General features: G+C 39.4%; 1 protein-coding gene across 4 annotated transcripts in view; it reads left to right on the forward strand.

Annotated features, from left to right (window-relative positions):
- The window catches only part of tmem117 (transmembrane protein 117), a 370,721-nt gene that overhangs the window by 1,660 nt on the left and 347,090 nt on the right, over nucleotides 1-21,971 (forward strand). For 3 of the 4 annotated variants that reach the window (XM_062982504.1, XM_062982501.1, XM_062982506.1), the window contains exon 2: nucleotides 12,833-13,301. The exons of the other annotated variant lie outside the window; for it this stretch is intronic. In XM_062982504.1, coding sequence (XP_062838574.1) covers nucleotides 12,846-13,301 — 456 coding nt within the window. In that variant the 5' untranslated portion in view covers nucleotides 12,833-12,845. The remainder of the gene's footprint in view (nucleotides 1-12,832; nucleotides 13,302-21,971) is intronic. 4 annotated transcript variants of the gene reach the window in all.

A 21,971-nucleotide genomic window follows, 5' to 3' on the forward strand; every position in this document is an offset into this window, starting at 1 on the left:
TGTTCACTTCAAAATAAACCCCACTGAATGTACTGCTTGGGTTTATTGAGTTTTATCCGCTGTTGATAAAAAATAAGTGTCAGCAACTTTTCAAAGTAGAGGAAGAGCATAAAAGTCACCATCGCTTTTTATAAGAGATGTGAAAATTTTCATTAAGTGTATTTTTTAAAAAAAAGGGAATCACTTTATCTTGTGCCAAAGAAGCTCATTTCCCGTTTAATCCTTAGTGATTAGCAAAATTATGGTCTTGCCAAGGCAGGTCGTAATTTGTTAAAGCTGGGAATGAGCCACATGTGATTGTGAGAATTATGTTGCTCCTCTGCAACTTGCATAAGGCTTGTATTGGCAAAAGCACATGGCAGGGAAGGATCTGTGCTTGTGGAAGGGAAGGCAAGATGTGTTTTCAATTGGAAACACTGGTGTTTCTAAAAAGTGATATTCTGTACATTGATATCCTTGTGAGATACAGTAATTAACTGGTATCGAAAGGATAGTTAACATGTTGCATTGGAGTGCTCAGACAGTGGCATTTTCCACAGTAGAAACTAATAGGGTTTGAATGAGTCCATAGTAATAAGGTAGACTCTCAGTTAACCGGCACCCATGGGGATTGGTAGACAACTGTGTCATTGTGTTGTCGAAGGCTTTCATGGCCTGAATCACTGGGTTGTTGTGAGTTTTCTGGGCTGTATGGCCATGTTCCAGAAGCATTCTCTCCTGATGTTTTGCCCACATCTTTGGCAGGCATCCTCAGAGGTGTGAGGTCTGTGTCATTTCTGGTTGCTTGAGAGTTATTATTAAAAAATAGGCTTACCTAATGCAAACTATACCATACATTTTGTATTAATAATATAATAATAATAATTTTATTTTTATACCCCACCCCATCTCCCCGAAGGGACTCAGGGCGGCTTACATGGGGACAGATAATATAAAAACACAACAATAAAACAAGTTAATCAACAATAAAACAAGTCATAAAACAAATGAGGTCACATACAATAATAATAAATATACTATGATAAAATCCTGGGTTGGCTCCAAAAAAGAACTGGGCCAAAGAAAGTGCAAGTAGTGTCAGTTAACTTGATATTAATATTGAAATACAGTAAAACTTTTTAAATAATGTTTTTATTTGTTTTCAGTATATTATTACAATATAATATAATATAATAATTTTATCTATATATATAAAAGAGTGATGGCATCACGGCAATTCACAAAACAACAAAAGTGCAGGCCCCCCAACCTCAAAATTTGACAACACAACCCATCATCCACGCCTCAAGGTTGATACAACAAAAAGAAAAGAAAAATAAAGTCCTAATTAGAGGGAGAGCAATAATTTTTTTTATCCAATTGCTGCAAGTTTAGAGGGCTAATCTCTGCCCACTCGGTTGCCTAGCAACCAAGGGACAGCCAGGTTTCAGTTAGGGGACAGGCAGATTTAGGCCTCACTTAGACTTCTTCCACAGATTATCTAATTTGCACTGGATTATATGGCAGTGTAGACTCAAGGCCCTTCCACACAGCTATATTACCCATTTATAATCTTATATTATCTGCTTTGCACTGGATTATCTTGACTCCGCACTACCATATAATCCACTTCAGTGTGCATTTTATACAGCTGTGAAGAAGGGGCCTCATATAATCCAGTTCTGAGCAGATAATATAAGATTAGAAATATACAGTAGAGTCTCACTTATCCAACGTAAACAGGCCGGCAGGATAAGTGAATATGTTGGATAATAAGAAGGGATTCAGGAAAAGCCAATTAAACATCAAATTAGGTAATCGTTATACAAATTAAGCACCAAAACATCATATTATACAACAAATTTGACAGAAAAAGTAGTTCCATGCGCAGTAATGCTATGTAGTATTTACAGTAGAGTCTCACTTATCCAACACTCGCTTATCCAACATTCTGGATTATCCAACACATTTTTGTAGTCAATGCTTTCAATATATCGTGATATTTTGGTGCTAAATTCATAAATCCAGTAATTTCTACATAGAATTACTGTGTATTGAACTACTTTTTCTTCCAAATTTGTTGTCTAACATGATGCTTTGGTCCTTAATTTGTGAAATCATAACTTAATTTGATGTTTAATAGGCTTATCCTTAATCCCTCCTTATTATCCAACATATTCGCTTATCCAACATTCTGCCGGCCCGTTTATGTTGGATAAGTGAGACTCTACTGTACTGTATTTACAAATTTACCACTAAAATATCACAATGAATTTAAAACACTGACTACAAAAACATTGATTATGAAAAGGCAGACTGAGTTGTATAATCCAGAACATAAGCGAATGTTGGATAAGTGAGATTCTTCTTTAATATGAAATAATTACTGGGATAGAATAATGCAGAACAATATAATCTCTAAAACCAGGACAGTAAATAAACAGGGGAATTCCACACAGGAAACAATCAGGGCCAGCTAACACCTCCCAACAAAGTATTCCCATCATCAAAGTCTGGCAAATCCTCTGTTTTCTCAGGGACACAGACAGTAGAAGCACATAAAATATCGCAGACAACACCACTCTGAAAACAAGGGAATTCCAGACAGGAAACAATCAGGGCCAGCTAACACCTCCCAACAAAAAATTCACTCAGGGAGGAAACAGCCAGGCATTAAAGCTGCATGGCCATTACATCCTAATCATTTTTCCTAATTGCAGCATTCATACTTGCCTCCAACAAACAAAAAAAACCATTCAGAAATACTGTATATTCACAACCTTTAGGAAATAATATCCCCTGATGGCGCAGCGGGCACTCACTTGAACCTGGGACCTTTCGGTCTGCAAGTTCAGCAGCTCAGCGCTTTAACACATTGAGGCTCCCTAGTTTAAGATATACAGTAATTAAAAACAAATAAAGACAGATAAAGACAAACTTGATTTTATGCATCACCATTTGACTGTATTATAAAAACAGATTTTTTATTTAAAATATGATACACACACACATACAGATACACTGAGTCCCCAGTGACGCAGCGGGTTGAACCGCTAAGCTGCTGAATTTGCCGACCGAAAAGTTAGCGGTTCGAATCCGGGGAGCGGGGTGAGTTCCCGCTGATAGCCCCAGCTTCTGCCAAACTAGCAGTTCGAAAACATGCAAATATGAGTACATCAGTAGGTACCCCTGTGGCGGGAAGGTAACAGTGCTCCTTGGAGTCATGCCCTTGGAGGTGTCTATGGACAATGCTGGCTCTTTGGCTTAGAAATGAAGATGAGCACCAACCCTGGATACGACTAGACTTAATGTCAGGGGAAACCTTTACCTTACAGATACATAGAGGGTGCATTTTTGCACCATAGAAATAATGCAGTTTGGCACCACTTTAATTGCCATGGATCAATGCTGCGGGATACTTGGAGTTGAAGTTTTACAAGCTCTCCTGCCTTCTCTGTCAAAAAGGGTTGGTGCTTCACCAAACTACAACTCCCAGGATCCCACAGCATTGAGCCATGGCCATTAAAGGGGTGTTAAGCTGCATTAATTATACAATGTAGATGCCCCCAGAGAGGGGGTTGGCTTAGTTTCCTGCAGAAGGGAACTCCAAGGCCTTGGAACAGCAACAAAGAAAGCTTTCTATATAACATCAGAGCAACCACAATGGAAGCCCTTAAATCCTTACCAAATGCTTATGTGAGAGTGGCAACCTTGAGAAAAAACACACCCAGTGTCAGCACTATATGGGAAAAGTTCTTCATATAGCCTGGATCCAAGTCATTAACAAATTAAATTCTGTTGAGGTTTTTTTTTAAAAAAAATGAATTATGACACAAGTAACAAGAGATTTTGATTCATATCATGTCTGCTGATTTTTTCTACTACAAGAGAAGCCACTGTACAACTAATACGGAAATTTTAATGGGATGTTTTCCTTCATTTAAATTGTAGTGAATCTGAGAACAAAGGACATACTGTGTATGAGAACAGTCTACATTGTCAACAGTTTTTCTTGCTGTTTGAATACAGATTTTAGTTTTGTCAGAACTGGTTACGAAAGGGTGTTAAATGGCTACATTGGTGATCATAATTTCTCAGTTATTTCACTTGGTTTCAGGACTGCCACAGTACTTCCAGAGTAGCAAACAGCATTGAAAAGCTCCAGTAAGCACTAAAGGAATAAAGAAAGCAATGAAAAGCAATATAGATTTCTACAGAAGACTGAAGTGTTCCAGAAATGTACAGCCAATGTGAAGAAACTAACTAAAACAGAACACTACTCCTCTGAGGCTGAGAGAATGTGACTGAATGGGAAGTCAAAGCTGGTCCTCAGAGTTTTAGTCCAATATTCAAACCATTACACTATATTTATTCCTATTGTGGTTTAGAAGGAGATATATATGATAACCAAGAGCCAATGTGGTGTTATGGTTTGAGCATTACACTGTAGCTCTGGAGACTCGAGTTCGAATCCCTGCTCAGTCACAGTATACATTGGGCATGTCACATTCTCAAACCTCCTCTAAAAATATTTGCCAAGAAAACAGCATTATAAGTTGGACTTAATGTCAGGAAATGGCTAGAAGGCACACAGTAACAACTATTTATCAACACATATGATTCGTCATAATGTCATATCTTTACTGCTGAATGCAGGGGGGGAAAGATGCCAGGCAGATGTTATGGGAGATGTACCACCAAATCAAGGGTGACATATCTGGTAACCACCTCCTTGATGTCCAAAGGTGCCTAGAAGATGGATTCTGGGAATTGTAATGCAAAAGGTCATCTCTTCCTCCTTTTGAGCTGTGCACCTGATCAGGCACCATCATAAAAAAAACAACCAGAGAATCTCTTCCTTAAATGTCTGGCATTCATTCTTCTTGGACTGAGGATCAGTTTATTAGCTCCTATCTAATTCATTACTGACTCGGAGCACCTGTCAAGGTCATCCAACTCTGTGCCTGGATTAGATGAAAAGGAAAAAGGTGTCAACAGCATACTGATAGCTTTGCACAATAAAACTTTGAACCAATGTCTTCTGGAAGTCTTATATATTGTACATGTTAAATAGCATAAACAGATGATGAGAATATTGTTGTACCCCAGGGCATGGAATCCATGGGGCTTCAGAGAAACTCTTTAAAACATTTTTTTTTGAATTTGCTCTATGGAAATAACTTGAACAGATTGCAGGCAATTATGATATTTCTTAAGATTTTTTTCCTTGGGTTATCGAAATGATGATTCACTTGTTTTGGAGTATTTTTTGAGAATTCCTGATACCGGATACAACATATTGTTCCCACTCTCAAGTGGGTCTCTTTAATTCCCAGATAATGAAATGGGAACAACAAAAAAGTCTCAACTGCCTCTCTCTCCTATTTTGCTTTAAACTGAAATGGCACTTTTGCACTATGATATTATAGCTCTAACAAAATACTTTAAAAAATATTAGAGAGCATGCTTACTACAGAACCATCTTAGCAAGCTAGTCAAAAACCTTTCGGAAAACCCTGAGAAATCACCACAAATAAATGGAATATATAGTAATGGAAGTACAGTCTCACTTATCCAAGGTTCTGTATTATCCAAGGCAGTCTGCCAAATATAAAGGACCGGGCTGTGGCGCAGGCTGGAAAGCAAGCCAGCTGCAACAAATCAACAAATCACTCTGACCAAGAGGTCATGAGTTCGAGGCCAGCCCTGTGCCTGCGTCTTGTCTCTGTCTCTGTTCTATGTCATGGCATTGAATATTTACCTTTATGTGTGCAATGTGATCCGCCCTGAGTCCCCTTCGGGGTGAGAAGGGCGGAATATAAATGCTGTAAATAAATAAATAAATTTAGTAGTCATTGTTTTTGTAGTAAATGTTGCAATGTTTTGGTGCTAAATTCATAAATACAGTAATTACTACATAACACTTCTGTGTATTGAACTGCTTTTTCTGTAAATTTCTTGTAAAACATGATGTTTTGGTGCTTAATTTGTAAAATCATAATGTAATTTTATGTTTAATAGGCTTTTTTCTTAATCCCTCCTTATTATACAAGATTTTTGCTTATCCAATGTTCTGCCAGCCTGTTCATCTTAGATAAGTGAGACTCTACTGTACTGTAATAAAAGCCAGCAAATCCCTCTGATGTATACAGTATCACTCCAGTATCCATGGTACCAAAATCTTACATTTCATTTATCCACTTTTGACATAGAGCTGAGGTGGCGCAATGGGTTAAACCTTTGTGCTGGCTGAACTGCTGACTTGAAGGCTGGCAGTTTGAAACTGCGAGATGAGGTGAGCTCCCGTCTGTCAGCTCTAGCTCATGTGGGGACATGAGAAAAGCCCCCTGCAGGATGGTAACACATCTGGGGTCCCCTGGGCAACGTCTTTGTAGACAGCCGATACTCTCACATCAGAAGCAACTTTCCGTAATTTGCTTCTGACATTATTTTTTTTAAAAAAACACTTTTGACAATATATGGTCCTACCGGTCATTTTCTAGACTCTTCCAGTGCAACTATGGTATTCTGAGACTTTATATCAATGGAATTTACTGTTAACTGTGGTTAATGTTTTCTCCCACAAATATGGGGCACACATTGTATGTGAGAACTCATATCTTTATATCAGTGAAGAGTCTAGGTCAATGGTTTTAATAATTAGCAAATATTTAAAGCGATAGCCCTCTTCCTTCTGCTTCTTTCCCCCTCTCCTAAGAAATGCACTAAGGGAGCATCTATGATAATACACAGGGTTTTTTTGTGATGGTAGTATGAAAGGATGTAGCATGACATTGTGGTTTGTACATTGGGCTGTGACTCTTGAGTATGAATCCCAGCTTGGCCATGGAAACCCCTACATCTTGCCTGAACAATTCCTGCCAAGAGCCCCCCATGATAAGCTTGCCTTAGGGTCACCAAAGACTGGAAACTACTTGAAGGCATACAACAACAAAGCTGCATTTTAAAAGTTTAAGCTGAGAGGAATCCCCATCAATGTTAAAATGATATGTTAATATATAAAGAATCCATATATTATGGAAATATACAAAATGCCATATGCTTCCACTGATCTCATGCAAGAAAACAAAACTGAGGGTAAAACCTTTCCCCCTTGGTGTTCTCACAATTCAGCAACTGGTCTGCATATAACCATTTATATACTCAGCATTGTCTGATGGGTTGTTTTGCTGCTCCAGCTTGCAAAATCCATGCTCAATACGGATCTTTCCTTTCTATCTGGTCAAAGAGAAAAGATGGCTATGACCTAAAGCTTTCCCCCGGCAATTTGCTTTCTTTTTTTCCCCCTCCTGTAAATTGCACCATCGTGGTACAGTTCAATGGACAAATATAAAAGCTAGCCGTAATGACAGGATATAGAGATGAACAGAGAAAACTCTGTACAGAGGGTAAAATTACAGGGCTGATGTAGGTGAAGCTTGGCTGCAACATCAACAGCTGCAAACATTTTGGAAGTCAGATAAGCATATATTTTAGGAGATTCCCATGACACTTTTGTCCTGCTTTTAATGCTCCAATTGGACAAAGAAATACACTCAACACACAATCAATCAAATAGATACATTACATTACTGTTTAATATACTTCCATAGCACCATTTAATAGTCTTTTGGTAAAACCACCTCTTTATTTCAGTGTGATTTAAGAATGATAACAAGGGAGCTTCTACAATAATGTATACGGTATATTTAAATCAAGATATCTGGATTACTTCAGCCCCAATTCCAACAATGTTGATGGCATATAGTACACTTTCACAACTTTCACAAATCTAGATTATCTGCTTTGAACTGGATTACATGCCAGTGTAGGCTCATATAATCTAGTTCAAAGCAGATAATGTGGATTATCTTCTTTGATAATCTGGGTTATATAGCAGTGTAGAAGGAACCAGATAGTGCAATAAACCTGTCAGATTGAGACTCCTTCCACACAGCTGAATAAAATCCTACATTATTTGCTTTGAATGGGAATATATGGCAGTGTGGACCCAGATAACCTAGTCCAGATTATCAGATTTGAACTGGATTACACTGCCATATAATCCAGCTCAAGGCAGATAATTTGGATTTGATAAGGTAGTGTAGCTCCACCCTCAGGCTCCTCCCACATCTGAATAAAATTCCACATTATCTGGGTTGGTGTGAGTTTTCCGGGCTGTATGGTCATGGTCCAGAACCATTCTCTTCTGATGTTTCACCCACGTCTATGGCAGGCATTCTCAGAGATTGTGAGGTATATTGGAAACTAAGCAAATATATCTGTGGAAGGTCCAGGGTGGGAGAAAGAACTCTTTTCTGTTGGAGGCAAGTTTGAATGTAGCAATTAATCACCATGATTAGCATTGAAAAGCCTTTCAGCTTCAAGGCCTGGATGATTCCTGCTGGGGGAATCCTTTGTTGGGAGGTGTTGGCTGGCCCTAATTGTTTCATGTCTGGAATTCCCCTGTTTTCAGAGTGTTGTTCTTTATTTACTGACCTGATTTTATAGTTTTTTAAATACTAGTAGTCAGATTTTGTTCATTTTCATAATTTCCTCCTTTCTGTTGACATTGTCAGGAGAGAATGGTTTCAGAACATGGTCATACTGAAAACCTGGGGGTTCCTGCATGTTTTTGAGCAAGATTAGTGCCTAGACATCCCCCCCCCCCCCCCCGGTTGTCAACTAAGACCCTGCTCTGCACTTTATCCACTCCCTGGCTCTATGATACTCTGATACACAAGTTTTACCTATCTCTTATAATTGACCATGTCTACCTCAAAGTCCTGTTTACTGATATTTGAATCTTTGATGGAGCATATTGATTTGTAATTTTATGTCTGTTTTTAATAGAATTGTTTTGGTTCTGTCTTACGATGTTATTATGTGCACTATGTTTAACTTTGTTGTATGGTGTTTTTTGACAATTGAATGTTTTTTTATGTTCATGTTAAAAAATGCACGATTGCATATTGTACTATTATATATCCTTGTTCAGCTATTCATTTCTAGATTAAATTGCTTTATATGTTTTTGTACTATATAACACTATTGTGTATAACAGTTGACTACTTGTTGTTTTGATTTTTGGTACATGTTGGAAACCACTCTGAGTCCTCTCGAGGAGATGGAGCGGTATATAAATAAAGTTTTATTATTATTATTATTATTGACACAAATACACAGTATGACAAAGCAAATGAGATATACATGCTGGATTTCATATCACAAAATCACAAGTCGAACACTTCCCAAGTTTTTAGGACCGTGTGATGTATTTTTGAATGATGAACACAGATCCTAGTAAGGTGGCCTTTTGCAGTTGACAGATTGTGATTTTGTCAATGTTTATTGTTTTCAAATGCCAGCTGAGATCTTTTGGCACGGCACCCAGTGTGCCAATGACCATCGGGACCACCTGTACTGGTTTATACCAGAGCCTATGAAGTCTGATTTTGAGGTCCTGATAACGGCTGTGTTTTTCCTGTTGTTTTTCGTCAATTTGACTGTCACCTGGTATGGTGACATCAATAATCCAAACTTTTTTCTTTTCCACAACTGTGAGGTCTGGTGTGTTGTGTTCCAAAACTTTGTCAGTCTGGATTCGAAAGTCCCACAGTAATTAATTGATTAATTATTATTACTTGTGTGACTGTATCTCTTCCTACGAACAAGCACGAACTCTTAGATCCACTGAGGAGGCTCTTCTCTTGCTCCCGCCTCCATCACAAACATGACTGGTGGGGACGAGGGAGAGAGCCTTCTCAGTGGTGGCCTCCCGGCTCTGGAACTATCTCCCGAGGGAGATTAGATTAGCACCTACTCTGGCCACATTCCACAAAAATTTGAAGACTTGGATGTTCTAATGTGCATTCAAACAATAGGTCTATTTTCATCGCCAGCCAGTCTTAACTATTTACTGTCTTAATGCTCAGCTCTTTACCCTATTTCTGAATCTCAGTGCCTTGCGTTTTTGCACTTGCCTGCCTTCCCTGTAATTTCTTAATATAATAATAATAAATAATAAAACTTTATTTATATACCGCCCTATCTCCTGGATGGGACTCAGGGCAGTTTCTAATAATAAAAACAACACATACATTACATAGCAACATAATAACACATTATTAAGCAGGTAAAACAATACAATTATATAGCAATAAATAACACTTACACAACCTGGTCAAGGGGACGGGAACCATGAACCCAATATATTAAAGTGTATCATTTTAGGCTAGATAAATCTTGTGCAATATATTAATAGCCCCACCGTTTAGCCCCGGTGGCGAAGTGTGTTAAAGCGCTGAGCTGCTGAACTTGCAGACCGAAAGGTCCCAGGTTCAAATCCCAGGAGCATAAGCGCCCGTTGTTAGCTCCAGCTTCTGCCAACCTAGCCAATGTGAGTAGATCAATAGGGACCGCTACAGCGGGAAGGTAACGGTGCTCCATGCAGTCATGCCGGCCACATTACCTTGGAGGTGTCTATGGACAATGCCGGCTCTTCGGCTTAGAAATGGAGATGAGCACCAACCCCCAGAGTCGGTCACAACTGGACTTAACGTCAGGGGGAACCTTTACCTTTACCTTTAGTCCTGATGCTCACTATATATTTTATGAATGTTATTTTGCTGTTATTGTTTTAATTTTATATGCTGTTGTACTGTTTTATCCGTTGATCGGACTTGGTCCCCATGTGAACCACTCTGAATCCTCTTGTGGAGATGGAAGCGGTTATAAATTTATTATTGACACAACGACGTTGTATGACACAGCAAACAAGATAGATATGCTGGATTTCATATCACAAAATCACAAGTCGAACACTTCCCAAGTGTCTAGGACTGTGTGATGTATTTTCGGATGATGCGTGCAGATCCCAGTAGGGTGGCCTTTTGCAGTTGGCAGATCGTGATTTTGTCAATGTCTATTGTTTCCAAATGCCGGCTGAGATCTTTTGGGATGGCACCCAGTGTGCCCATCACCACCGGGACCACCTGCACTGGTTTCTGCCAGAGTCTTTGAAGTTCAATCTTGAGGTCCTGATAGCGGCTGAGTTTTTCCTGTTGTTTTTCATCTATGCGACTGTCACCTGGGATGGCAACATCAATGATCCAAACCTTGTTCTTTTCCACAACTGTGATGTCTGGTGTGTTGTGTTCCAGAACTTTGTCAGTCTGGATTCGGAAGTCCCACAGTATCTTTGCGTGTTCATTTTCCATGACCTTTGCTGGTTTGTGATCCCACCAGTTCTTTTCTGCTGGGAGGTGGTACTTGAGGCATAAGTTCCTATGGATCATTTGGGCCACATAGTTGTGCCTCTGTTTGTAGTCTGTCTGTGCGATTTTCTTACAGCAGCTGAGGACATGATCAATGGTTTCGTCAGCTTCCTTGCACAGTCTGCATTTTGGGCCATCAGCTGATTTTTCGATCTTGGCCTTAATTGCATTTGTTCTGATGGCTTGCTCCTGGGCTGCAAGGATCAGGCCTTCTGTCTCCTTCTTCAGGGTCCCATTCGTGAGCCATAGCTAGGTCTTCTCCTTATCAGCTTTTCCTTCAATTTTGTCAAGGAACTTTCCATGCAATGTTTTGTTGTGCCAGCTGTCAGCTCTAGTTTGCAGTGTGGTTTTCTTGTACTGGTTTTTTGTCTGCTGTGCTTTGAGGAGTTTCTGATTTTTGACTTCAAATTTATAAATTTATTATTATTTAATATTTTAATTATTATTAATTATTTAATTGTTTAATTATTATTATTATTTAAATTTAATAAATTTATTATTATTATTATTATTATTATTATTATTATTATTATTATTATTATTATTATTGGAGCCCCTGGTGGAGTAGTGGGTTAAAGCCTTGTGACTTGAAGATTGGGCTGCTGATCTGCAAGCTGCCAGGTTCGAATCCCACCTGGGGAGAGCGCGGATGAGCTCCCTCTATCAGCTCCAGCTCCATGCGGGGACATGAGAGAAGCCTCCCACAAGGATGGTAAAACATCAAAACATTTGGGCATCCCCTGGACAATGTCCTTGCAGATGGCCAATTCTCTCACTCCAGAAGCGACTTGCAGTTTCTCAAGAAAAAAACAATAATATACTGGTGGTGCAGTGTTTTAAAGCACTGAGATGCTGAACTTGCAGACCAAAAGGTCGTAGGTTCGAATCCGGGGTGTGGAGTGAGCACCCGCTGTTAGCCCCAGCTTCTGCCAACCTAGCAGTTTGAAAACATGCAAATGTGAGTAGATCAATAGGTACTGCTCTGGCAGGAAGGTAAAGGCGCTCCATACAGTCATGCTGGCCACATGACCTTGGAGGTGTCTACGGACAACGCCGGCTCTTCGGCTTAGAAATGGAGATGAGCATCAACCCTCAGAGTTGGACATGACTGGACTTAAGGTCAGGGGAAACCTTTACCTATGACAGTGTGGACTCAGATAGGTAAAGGTAAAGGCTTCCCCTGATGTTAAGTCCAGTCATGTCTGACTCTGGGGGTTGGTGCTCATCTCCATTTCTAAGAAGAGCCGGCGTTGTCCGTAGACACTTCCAAGGTCATGTGGCCGGCATGACTGGATGGAGCGCTGTTACCTCCCCGTTACCTACTGATCTACTCACATTTGCATTTTTTCGAACTGCTAGGTTGGCAGAAGCTGGAGCTAACAGCGGGCGCTCACTCCGCTCCAGGGATTTGAACCTGGGACCTTTCGGTCTGCAAGTTCAGCAGCTCAGTGCTTTAACACACTTCGCCACCGGGGTTTCTTGTGGACTCAGATAACCCAGTTCAAGGCAGATATTATGCCTTGATATTGTGGGTTAGATGGCTGGGTTTGTGGCCTCAGTGTCTCCTCTGTTCCCAGCATCCAGGAGGCCATGGCCCTGATGAGCCTGCAAGACCTGAGCAGCGTTGAGCCTGGGAAGGGGACTTGGAGGTCTCCCATTCGTGGAGCCGCCGAAAATCGAAGTCTGTTGACACAAACAAGGATTGCAGCCATCCTCCCCTTGCTTCTCCTCCGAGGCCTGGCCAAGGAAGCAGGCGGGCGGGAGACGGGGAGCAGGAGCCAGCCACCCTCTGCTGCTGTGTCCGCCTGCGGGAGCCGGGATTCCAGTCGGAACCGGCCTCCTTGTCGCAGCCCGGTCTGTCTACTCGCTTGCCTCTGCCGCTTCGAGAAGAGACCCTGGTCTACTCGCCGCTTTGGGAAGCAAGCGAGGGAAGCCCTTGGGAGGCCGGAGGGAGGCGCGCAGCTGCGGGTATTTATAGCCGGCGAGCGGACACGCAGACGCCCCCCGGACCCGAAGAAGAGCCACAACCTATTAGAAAGCAACGTGGTGAGTACAAAAAACCCCTTGCCTCTCATAGTGGAAGGGATTCTCTCGACCCTGGTCAAGCACTCTTTAGCCACCGCTCTCAACCCGTATTTGCTCCCCGAAAGACTCCTTCCCCTTACTAAATTCGGGAAGGGACAGGTCTGGAAGGAACCTACCTCCAACCGGCGCCCCAGAGCAAAGGAAGCCCTTAAGAAATGTGGGAGGGCCAGTGTCGGGGGGAAATGCACTCTGCACATGCTCAGTGTCTTGTTTGACAATGGCTTCCTGAGAGGAATAAGCTCTCTTTATAGCTATTAAGATAGGGGACAGAGCCCTGTCTTTCTGGATTGTTATTATTTGTTTTCGGCATTAAAAACTAATAATAATAATAATAAGATGGGAGGAATAAGTTCTCTTTATAGCTAAGATAAGGGACAGAGCCCTGTCTTTCTGGATTGTTATTATTTGTTTTCGGCATTAAAAACTAATAATAATAATAATAAGATGGGAGGAATAAGTTCTCTTTATAGCTAAGGTAGGGAATAGAACCCTGTCTTCTGTATGGATTGCTATTACAGTAGAGTCTCACTTATCCAATGTTCTGGATTATCCAACGCATTTTTGTAGTCAATATTTTCAATACATTGTGATATTTTGGTGCTAAATTCATAAATACCGTAATTACTACGTAGCATTACTGCGTATTGAACTACTTTTTCTGTCAAATTTGTTGTTAAACATGATGTTTTGGTGCGTAATTTGTAAAATCATAACCTAATTCGATGTGTAATAGGCTTTTCCTTAATCCCTCCTTATTATCCAACATATTTGCTTATCCAATGTTCTGTCGGCCCGTTTATGTTGGATAAGTGAGACTCTACTGTATTTGTTTCCAGTATTCAAAACTAACTACAACAACAACAACAACAAGATGAGAGGAATAAGTTCTCTTTATAGCTAAGGTAGGGGACAGAGCCCTGTCTTCTGTATGGATTGCTATTATTTGTTTCCAGTATTAGAAACTAATAATAATAATAATAATAATAATAATAATAAGATGAGAAGAATAAGTTCTCTTTATAGCTAAGGTAGGGGATAGATCCCTGTCTTCTGTATGGATTGCTATTGTTTCCAGTATTAGAAAATAATAATAATAATAATAATAATAATAATAATAATAATAATAATAATAATATGAGAGGAATAAGCTCTCTTTATAGCTAAGGTAGGGGACAGAGTCCAGTCTTCTGCCTGGATTGTTATTATGTGTTTCCAGTATTAGAAACTAATAATAATAATAATAAGATGGGAGGAATAAGCTCTCTTTATAGCTAAGGTACAGGATAGAGCCCCTTCTTCTGTCTGGATTGTTATTATTTGTTTCCAGTATTGGAGACTAATAATAATAATAATAACAACAACAACAACAACAACAATAAGATGGGAGGCTGTCAGTGAACAACTGGTGCTGTGAGCTCTCTTTCAGTGGAAGGGACTGGCAAAACCTCCTCTTGAGTATCCCTTGCCTAAGAAATCCTTCTTGAAATCGATGAGGTCACCACAAGTCAACAGGCGACTTGAAAATAATTAGATATTTATAGATTGTAGGAAGGCTTGGTCTACAGTTTGCCAGACCGTTCAAAAGGTAAATGGTCACCAACACATTTTAGAAGGTTAATGGATTTTTAAAACTTCTAAAAATCTATGACAGGACAGCATAGTTTTAAAAAGTTTGGAACAGTCTCTTTACATGACCTCTATTCACTGAAAATAGTGGGATATAGAGTTTGGGACAGGCTACTTAGTTGAGTAGATTAAAAAAATTAATAGTGTTTTATTTGCTCTCCGCTTGGGAAACTCTTGTAGGCTGGAAGGCAATACAGAAATAAACTAAACAAACAAACAAACAAATTGAACAAGAACAAGTGGTGAGAGTTGCAACACAAAGGTATAATCTCCAATGTTTGTTTGGTTGCAGGAAGGGAACACATGTTTAATTGCATTCTGTTGTTGTTTTGCATTGAATGAGGACTAAAATGGACAGTGAAGCTAAGCCTTGGTGAATCATACTACTATGGTAGTTAACCCCTGTGTTTCCTTTCCTTCTTCGAAGAAAATCACTATTATTATTATTATTATTATTATTATTATTATTATTATTATTATTATTATTATTATTATTATTATTAGCAGATTGGCAAATGATAGATTTGTGTAAATCCCAAAGGAGTGGGTCAATGATAAATTGAATAGGATAAGATTATTATTATTGTGTTGTCGAAGGCTTTCATGGCCAGAATCACTGGTTTGCTATGAGTTTTTCGGGCTGTATGGCCATGTTCCAGAAGCATTCTTTCTTGACATTTCGCCCACATCTATGGCAGGCATAGAGGTTGTAAGGTCTGTTGGAAACTAGTCAAGTGGGGTTTATATATCTGTGGAAGGTCCAGGGTGGGAGAAAGAACTCTTGTGTGTTGGAGGCAAGTGTGAATGTAGCAATTAATCACCTTGATTAGCATTGAAAAGCTTTGCAGCTTCAAGGCCTGGCTGATTCCTACCTGAGGGAATCCTTTGTTGAGAGGTGTTAGCTGTCCCTGATTGTTTAATGTCTGGAATTTCCCTGTTTTCAGAGTGTTGCTCTTTATTTACTGTCCTGATTTTAGAGAGGAAATCCACAAGCATGTGGACAATTTCAGTAGAAAGGAGGAAACCATGAAAATGAACAAAATTTGGCTACCACTATGAAAAAACTCTTGAGGAAGATAATAATAATAATAATAATAATAATAATAATAATAATAATAATAGGTAGATTGACAAATGGTAGATTTGCTTGAAGCCCAAAGGAGTGGATGTATGATAAATAGAATAGGGTTGTTGTTGTTGTTGTTATGATGTATTCCTCAATTTAAAGTGTTTACAGATTACAACTTCTATCAGCCTTCATCAGTATAATTAATAGTCAGGGATGATGGAAACTACAGTTCAAAATCATCTACAGAGTACCATGCCAGGTGGGAGTGGCAGCTTGTAAATTAAGTCTATTATCAATGCCTCCTTTTTCCCTGAAAATGTCTTTAATGGGGCATTTCTGTGTTTATCTCTGTGCAGCAAAGACAATCGTATCATTTCAATGTTAACATAACACTGAATGCATTTGGATTGCATGTGATTTCTTATAGTTTTGTAAGATGAGTCTGATAAAGGAATCTGGTGCATTGATGGAGAAGAGAGTAAATGAAGTAATTTAAAGTTCAAATCTAAAGAAAGCAACAAGTTGACCTCAACCTTTGACTCAATTTTTCAAAACAATATGTTTTTTTTCTGTTCTGCTTTACAATATTTTTAAATGGGATGAGATAGAAGAAGAAAATATTTGAAATGTATCATGTGTAAAGAATCCCACTAAAATGTTGTAGATCTGCTTGATGAGGGAACACATATTTGCGCCAGTTAAAATCAGCACGAAAACCAAAGATTTCAAATGATTACTTCTACGCTTTGAGCTCTGTCTCCCATTCATTGGTTTATCACTTCGGTAGGCACACTTACGATGAAATTGTGTCTGTAAAAGTGTCTAGTTTGAATAAGTAAAAATCTCAATGAAATGCCAAGAGATCCATAATTTGAAACCAGGCCTAAAACATTCTTACATCAACCTAGCTGGATTGTTTAATTTACCCTTGGAAGAAGTGGCCTTAAACCTTATTACGGTAATTGAAATATTTAAAAAAACTGCAATGATTATATTTTAGGTGCAGTGATGTATAAACAGTGGTGTTTGCCAGAGTAATATTTCTCAGGGAGACAACTCATTCATTCATATCTTAACAACTTTAGAAGCTGTTTACTACAGAGTTACACTATTGATCTATTTTAAGTTTTTGTCAAATATGTTGTGTTGTTGTTTCGGGCTTGTCCCTGTTGTGAGCTGCCCTGAGTCCCTTCGGGGAGATGGGATGGGATATAAAAATAAAGTTTATTATTATTATTATTATTATTATTATTAATCCGATATTATCAGTTCAGGTTGAAAGAATATATGCCTACTTAGTCCCACCAGTCTCTGTTCAAGTAAAAATCTGGCTCAAGCCAGTTTATGAAATCAAGTAAAATTGGCTGTGCTCATAGTTGTATGGTAGTATAGTCTTAAATCTTGTTTTTCAACTTTTCTGTGACTGTGACACAGTTCTATTGTTACCATCTACTTGTTCCACAGCATTCTTCCTAAAAAGATCTATTAGCCTCTTTATTGGCAGCCTGTGTTGGAAAAGGCCATAACAGTAGCTGCTTTGTTATCTTTATGAATATAAAAGGAGGTTAAGAATGAACGGTTTTTGGTGAGATGAGCCAATTTGCTTGAATTGTTTTTCTAAAGTTTAGCTTTCTTGGAAGACATTTGTCATTAGACTGGAGTCCTAATGATAAATGCGTGAATTTGAAGAATACCTTATATACAAATCAGTAGAATGTATGACTTTGGATCACCCCCATCTTAGAATGTACCTGGTCAATTTATAAATTAAATCTGTTCATGGATACGATGTTTAAGGGTGGAATAGTGTCTTGGAAGGATGTTAGACTCTTTTTTGGGGGGACATTTTAAAGTAGAGGATGAATGGATATTTCTCAAGAGAGAAAGGGTATGTTTTTGTGCATGGCAGTGGGTTGGGACAGAATGCCTTTGTGATTAGTGGTTAGAGCAGGGGTTCTCAAACACTGCTCCGCTGAGCTCTTGGGGCTCCACAAGTGATAGTGAGGAACTCTGTGGCACCATGCTGCTTCCTGCTTCCACCTCTTTCCTTCTCCTGCTGAGATATGCAGGGAAATGAAATTTTGGAGCTGCCAAAACAGCAGCATCATCCCAGGGCACAGACCCCCCCCCCCCCACTCGCTTCCTGGAATCTTTTTCTTGCTGCCCAGACCCTCCCCACCCTTTTCTTTGCTTCCAAAACCGTATTTCCTTCTCACCGCTTAAGGGGTGCTTTGATTGTGCTTTTCTCACATGGCAGGAACTGCGGTGGCACAATGGGTTAAACTCTTGTGCTGGCTAAACTGCTGACCTGAAGGTTGGGTTGCTGACCTGAAGGTTGCTGGTTCAAATCTGCGAGATGGGATGAGCTCCCGTCTGTCAGTCCTATCCTGCGGGACATGAGAGAAGCCTCGCAGCAGGATGGTAACACATCTGGGCATCCCCTGGGCAACATCTCTGTAGATGGCCAATTCTCTAACACCAGAAGTGACTTGCAGTATGTGCTCAATTAGCTTCTGACATGATTAAAAAAACCATGGCAGAAGAGAGTTGAACTGGATGGCCCCTGGGGTTTCTGCTATTACTACTACTACTGTTATTACAAAGGCAGGGTAAACATCTGTTGGTGATGCTTTGATTGTGCTTGGAGTTGGACTGGATGGCCCCTGGAGTTGTTGTTGTTGTTGTTGTTGTTGTTGTTATTATTATTATTATTATTATTATTATTATTACAGTGGCTAGGTGGCCATCTGTTGGGGGTGCGTTTATTGTGGTTTTCCTGCATGGCAGAAAGGGGCTGGAATGAATGGGGCCAGGCTGTGGCACAGGCTGGTGAGCAGCCAGCTGCAATAAATCACTCTGACCATGAGGTCATGAGTTTGAGGCCAGCCCATGGCGGGGTGAGCACCTGACAATTAAAAAAAATAGCCCCTGCTTGTTGCTGACCTAGCAACCCGAAAGATAGTTGCATCTATCAAGTAGGAAATTAAGGTACTACTTATAAAGTGGGGAGGCTAATTTAACTAATTTACGACTCCATAAAAATCATCCAGCTGCCGTTGGAATGAGGAAGTGCCGTCGCAGCGGATGATGAAGCAGCTGCTCCCCCCCTGTGGCCCGAATCAAACATCCCCTCAGGAGAAGGTTAAATTGCCTCTGTGTCTGTCTTTGTCTCTGTTCTTTGTGTATATGGCATTGAATATTTGCCTTATATGTATACAATGTGATCTGCCCTGAGTCCCCTTCGGGGTGAGAAGGGTGGAATATAAATACTGTAAATGAATAAATAAATAAATAAATAAATAAATGGCCCCTAGGGTCTTCCCCTGAAATACTGTTAAGTTTATGTTGGTCAAATATTTCTTCATTTTAAATCTTGTATTTTTCTTTCTTTCTTTTTTGCACTACAAATGAGATATATGCAGTATGCATAGGAATTTGTTTGCTTTTTTTCAGTTAACGCAAACATTCTCCATCCATCTACCACTGGCCTGGCCTGTCTGTCAAATTTTAAAATGCAAAGCGAACCCTGTGTCCAAAAGTTTGCCCATACATAATACACACACACACACAATACATGCATACATTTCTTGGGGCTCCACACAAAACTTTTGCTTCAAAAAGGGCTCCACAGTTGAAAAAGTGTGATGACCTCTGGGTTAGAGCATTGGACCACTGAACTTTGGAGATCAGAGTTTGATTCTTCACTTGATCATGGAAACCCACTGGGTAACATTGTGTGAGTTAAACACTCGCCATCCTAGAAAACTCATGATAGATTTGGCTTAGAGTCACCATAAGTCAGAAACAACTTGAAGGCACACAGCAGATTCATTCATTATATCACCTGATTCTTTAGCAGATAGGAGAACTTTGTAGGTCTTATGCCTGAAGAGGGTAGGTTGACATGAGGATAAGGAGTAGAGTTGTGCTTACGAGCTCTTCTCCCAGTGACCCTTTCCATGTTCACACTATGTTCTCAGTTCTCTCCATATTGAAGAATGTCCATGTCAGTGGGATGGACTCTAACATGAGCCTTAAAGGTGCCAAGGTGCTGGGCCTATCTTCTAGTATGGTTCAACGTATTTGGAAACTGCTTTAAAATTGTTTAAACTCAAGCATTTATTACACACTTCCTAATCACTTGGCTCTCAGTTTGCATTTGAAATTCCAACTGTCTTGCTGCAGAAGGTGTTCAATATAGCTACAAGGTGGGACTAAATAATTTTGCTTCCTGATACAATAGATAGTTATCCCTCTCTCTGTCCCCTTTCCATTTTTTTTGGGGGGGGGATGAGGAAATATCATCCATCACATATAAGGGCACCAACTAGTAGAGGAATCAGGAGGATTGGCTGTATAGATTCCATGGAGAATAGAAACCACGCAACCCAGGTGCAAAGGTGGAAGAGCAGGGAGCAACCATTGTTGCCCCTAATGTTTATTGCTCAGGGCAGTTTTCTCGCAGTTCTGAATGACAGGGCCAGCCAACAGGAAAACTACTTACTGGATCACAGCAAAAAAAAAAAAAAAAAAAAAAGGTTCAAGGGGTAACTTTTTTTTTTTTTTTTTACTAAACTTGTGTCTTAAAAAAAAACCCGATTTGCCCCAAAGGTACATAGGCAAACTTCCACTAGCCTTGTTTGTAATCCAAGTACCTACCAGAATGACAAGAGATAGGACAGAACAGGAAATAATGCCTCTAAACCAGGGGTCCCCAAACTAAGGCCCGGGGGCCGGATGCGGCCCTCCAAGGTCATTTACCTGGCCCCTGCCCACAGTTTTATAATATAATATTTTTATATCAGTTTTAATAATATAATATATTGTATATACATATAATATTGATAATAATATTATAATGTTATACAATATAACATTAATAAAAATACAATATAATAATATTAATTATATGTTATATATTACATATTATATAATAGTATAGTGGTATAGTTCAATATAGTAATATATAATGCTAATATTGTGTTATGCTAATAATATAATATATGGTATGTACATACAGCTGCTCTGAGTCTCCTTCGGGGTGAGAAGGGTGGGATATAAATGTAGTAAATAAATGTAGTAAATAAATGCAGTAAATAAATAATTATTTTTAGACTTAGGCTTGGCCAAAGTCTGAAATGACTTGAAGGCACACAACAACAACAACAACAACAATCCTAATTAACTTGACTATCTCATTGGCCAGTAGCAGGCCCACATTTTCCATTGAAATGCTAATAGGTTTATGTTGGTTGAAATTGTTTTCATTTTCAAATATTGTATTGTTCTTTCGTTGTTGTTGTTGTTGCACTACAAATAAGACATGTGCAGTATGCATAGGAATTAGTTTGTATTTTTTTTCAAATGATAATTTGGCCCCTCAACAGTCTGAAGGATTGTGGACCGGCCCTCTGCTTCAAAAGTTTGGGGACCCCTGCTCTAAACTAATGCCTGTAATTGACATATGGATCATCTAAAACCAAAGGAAATCTATTTCTTGTTTCAGGGCTGTTGTTATCCATAGGCATGTTTAGGCAACCAGAAATTTGATGAAACAACTCAGCCTCATATGAACCCATTGTGCTCAGTAGTGTTCACTCCTGGCTAAGTTTGCATTTGATTCCACTGTGCTAGAACTAATTTTTGAGCAGACAGAGATAAGGCTACGCCAACTTTTAACTAGCTAAAGGCCCTGTTTTCATTCAGTGTCTAGAAGTCTTCTCTGGACTTGTTATATACATGAAACTTAAATTGCATTTGAACTTCTCATGTGACCCAATCTAGAAAATGTCAGCCAAGTGTTGGTCCCATTCCAATCAATAAGACCAGTTAGCTGCAGCTGGTTTAGACTCCATTAATTTCTCTTCACAGTAACCTACTTTAGTTTGGACCACTTTAATGCAGAAAAGTGAAAGAGAGGCATTCATAAAATGAAG

This window comes from Anolis carolinensis, chromosome 5 (genome assembly GCF_035594765.1).
Source record: "Anolis carolinensis isolate JA03-04 chromosome 5, rAnoCar3.1.pri, whole genome shotgun sequence".
NCBI classification, from domain to species: Eukaryota; Metazoa; Chordata; class Lepidosauria; order Squamata; family Dactyloidae; genus Anolis; species Anolis carolinensis.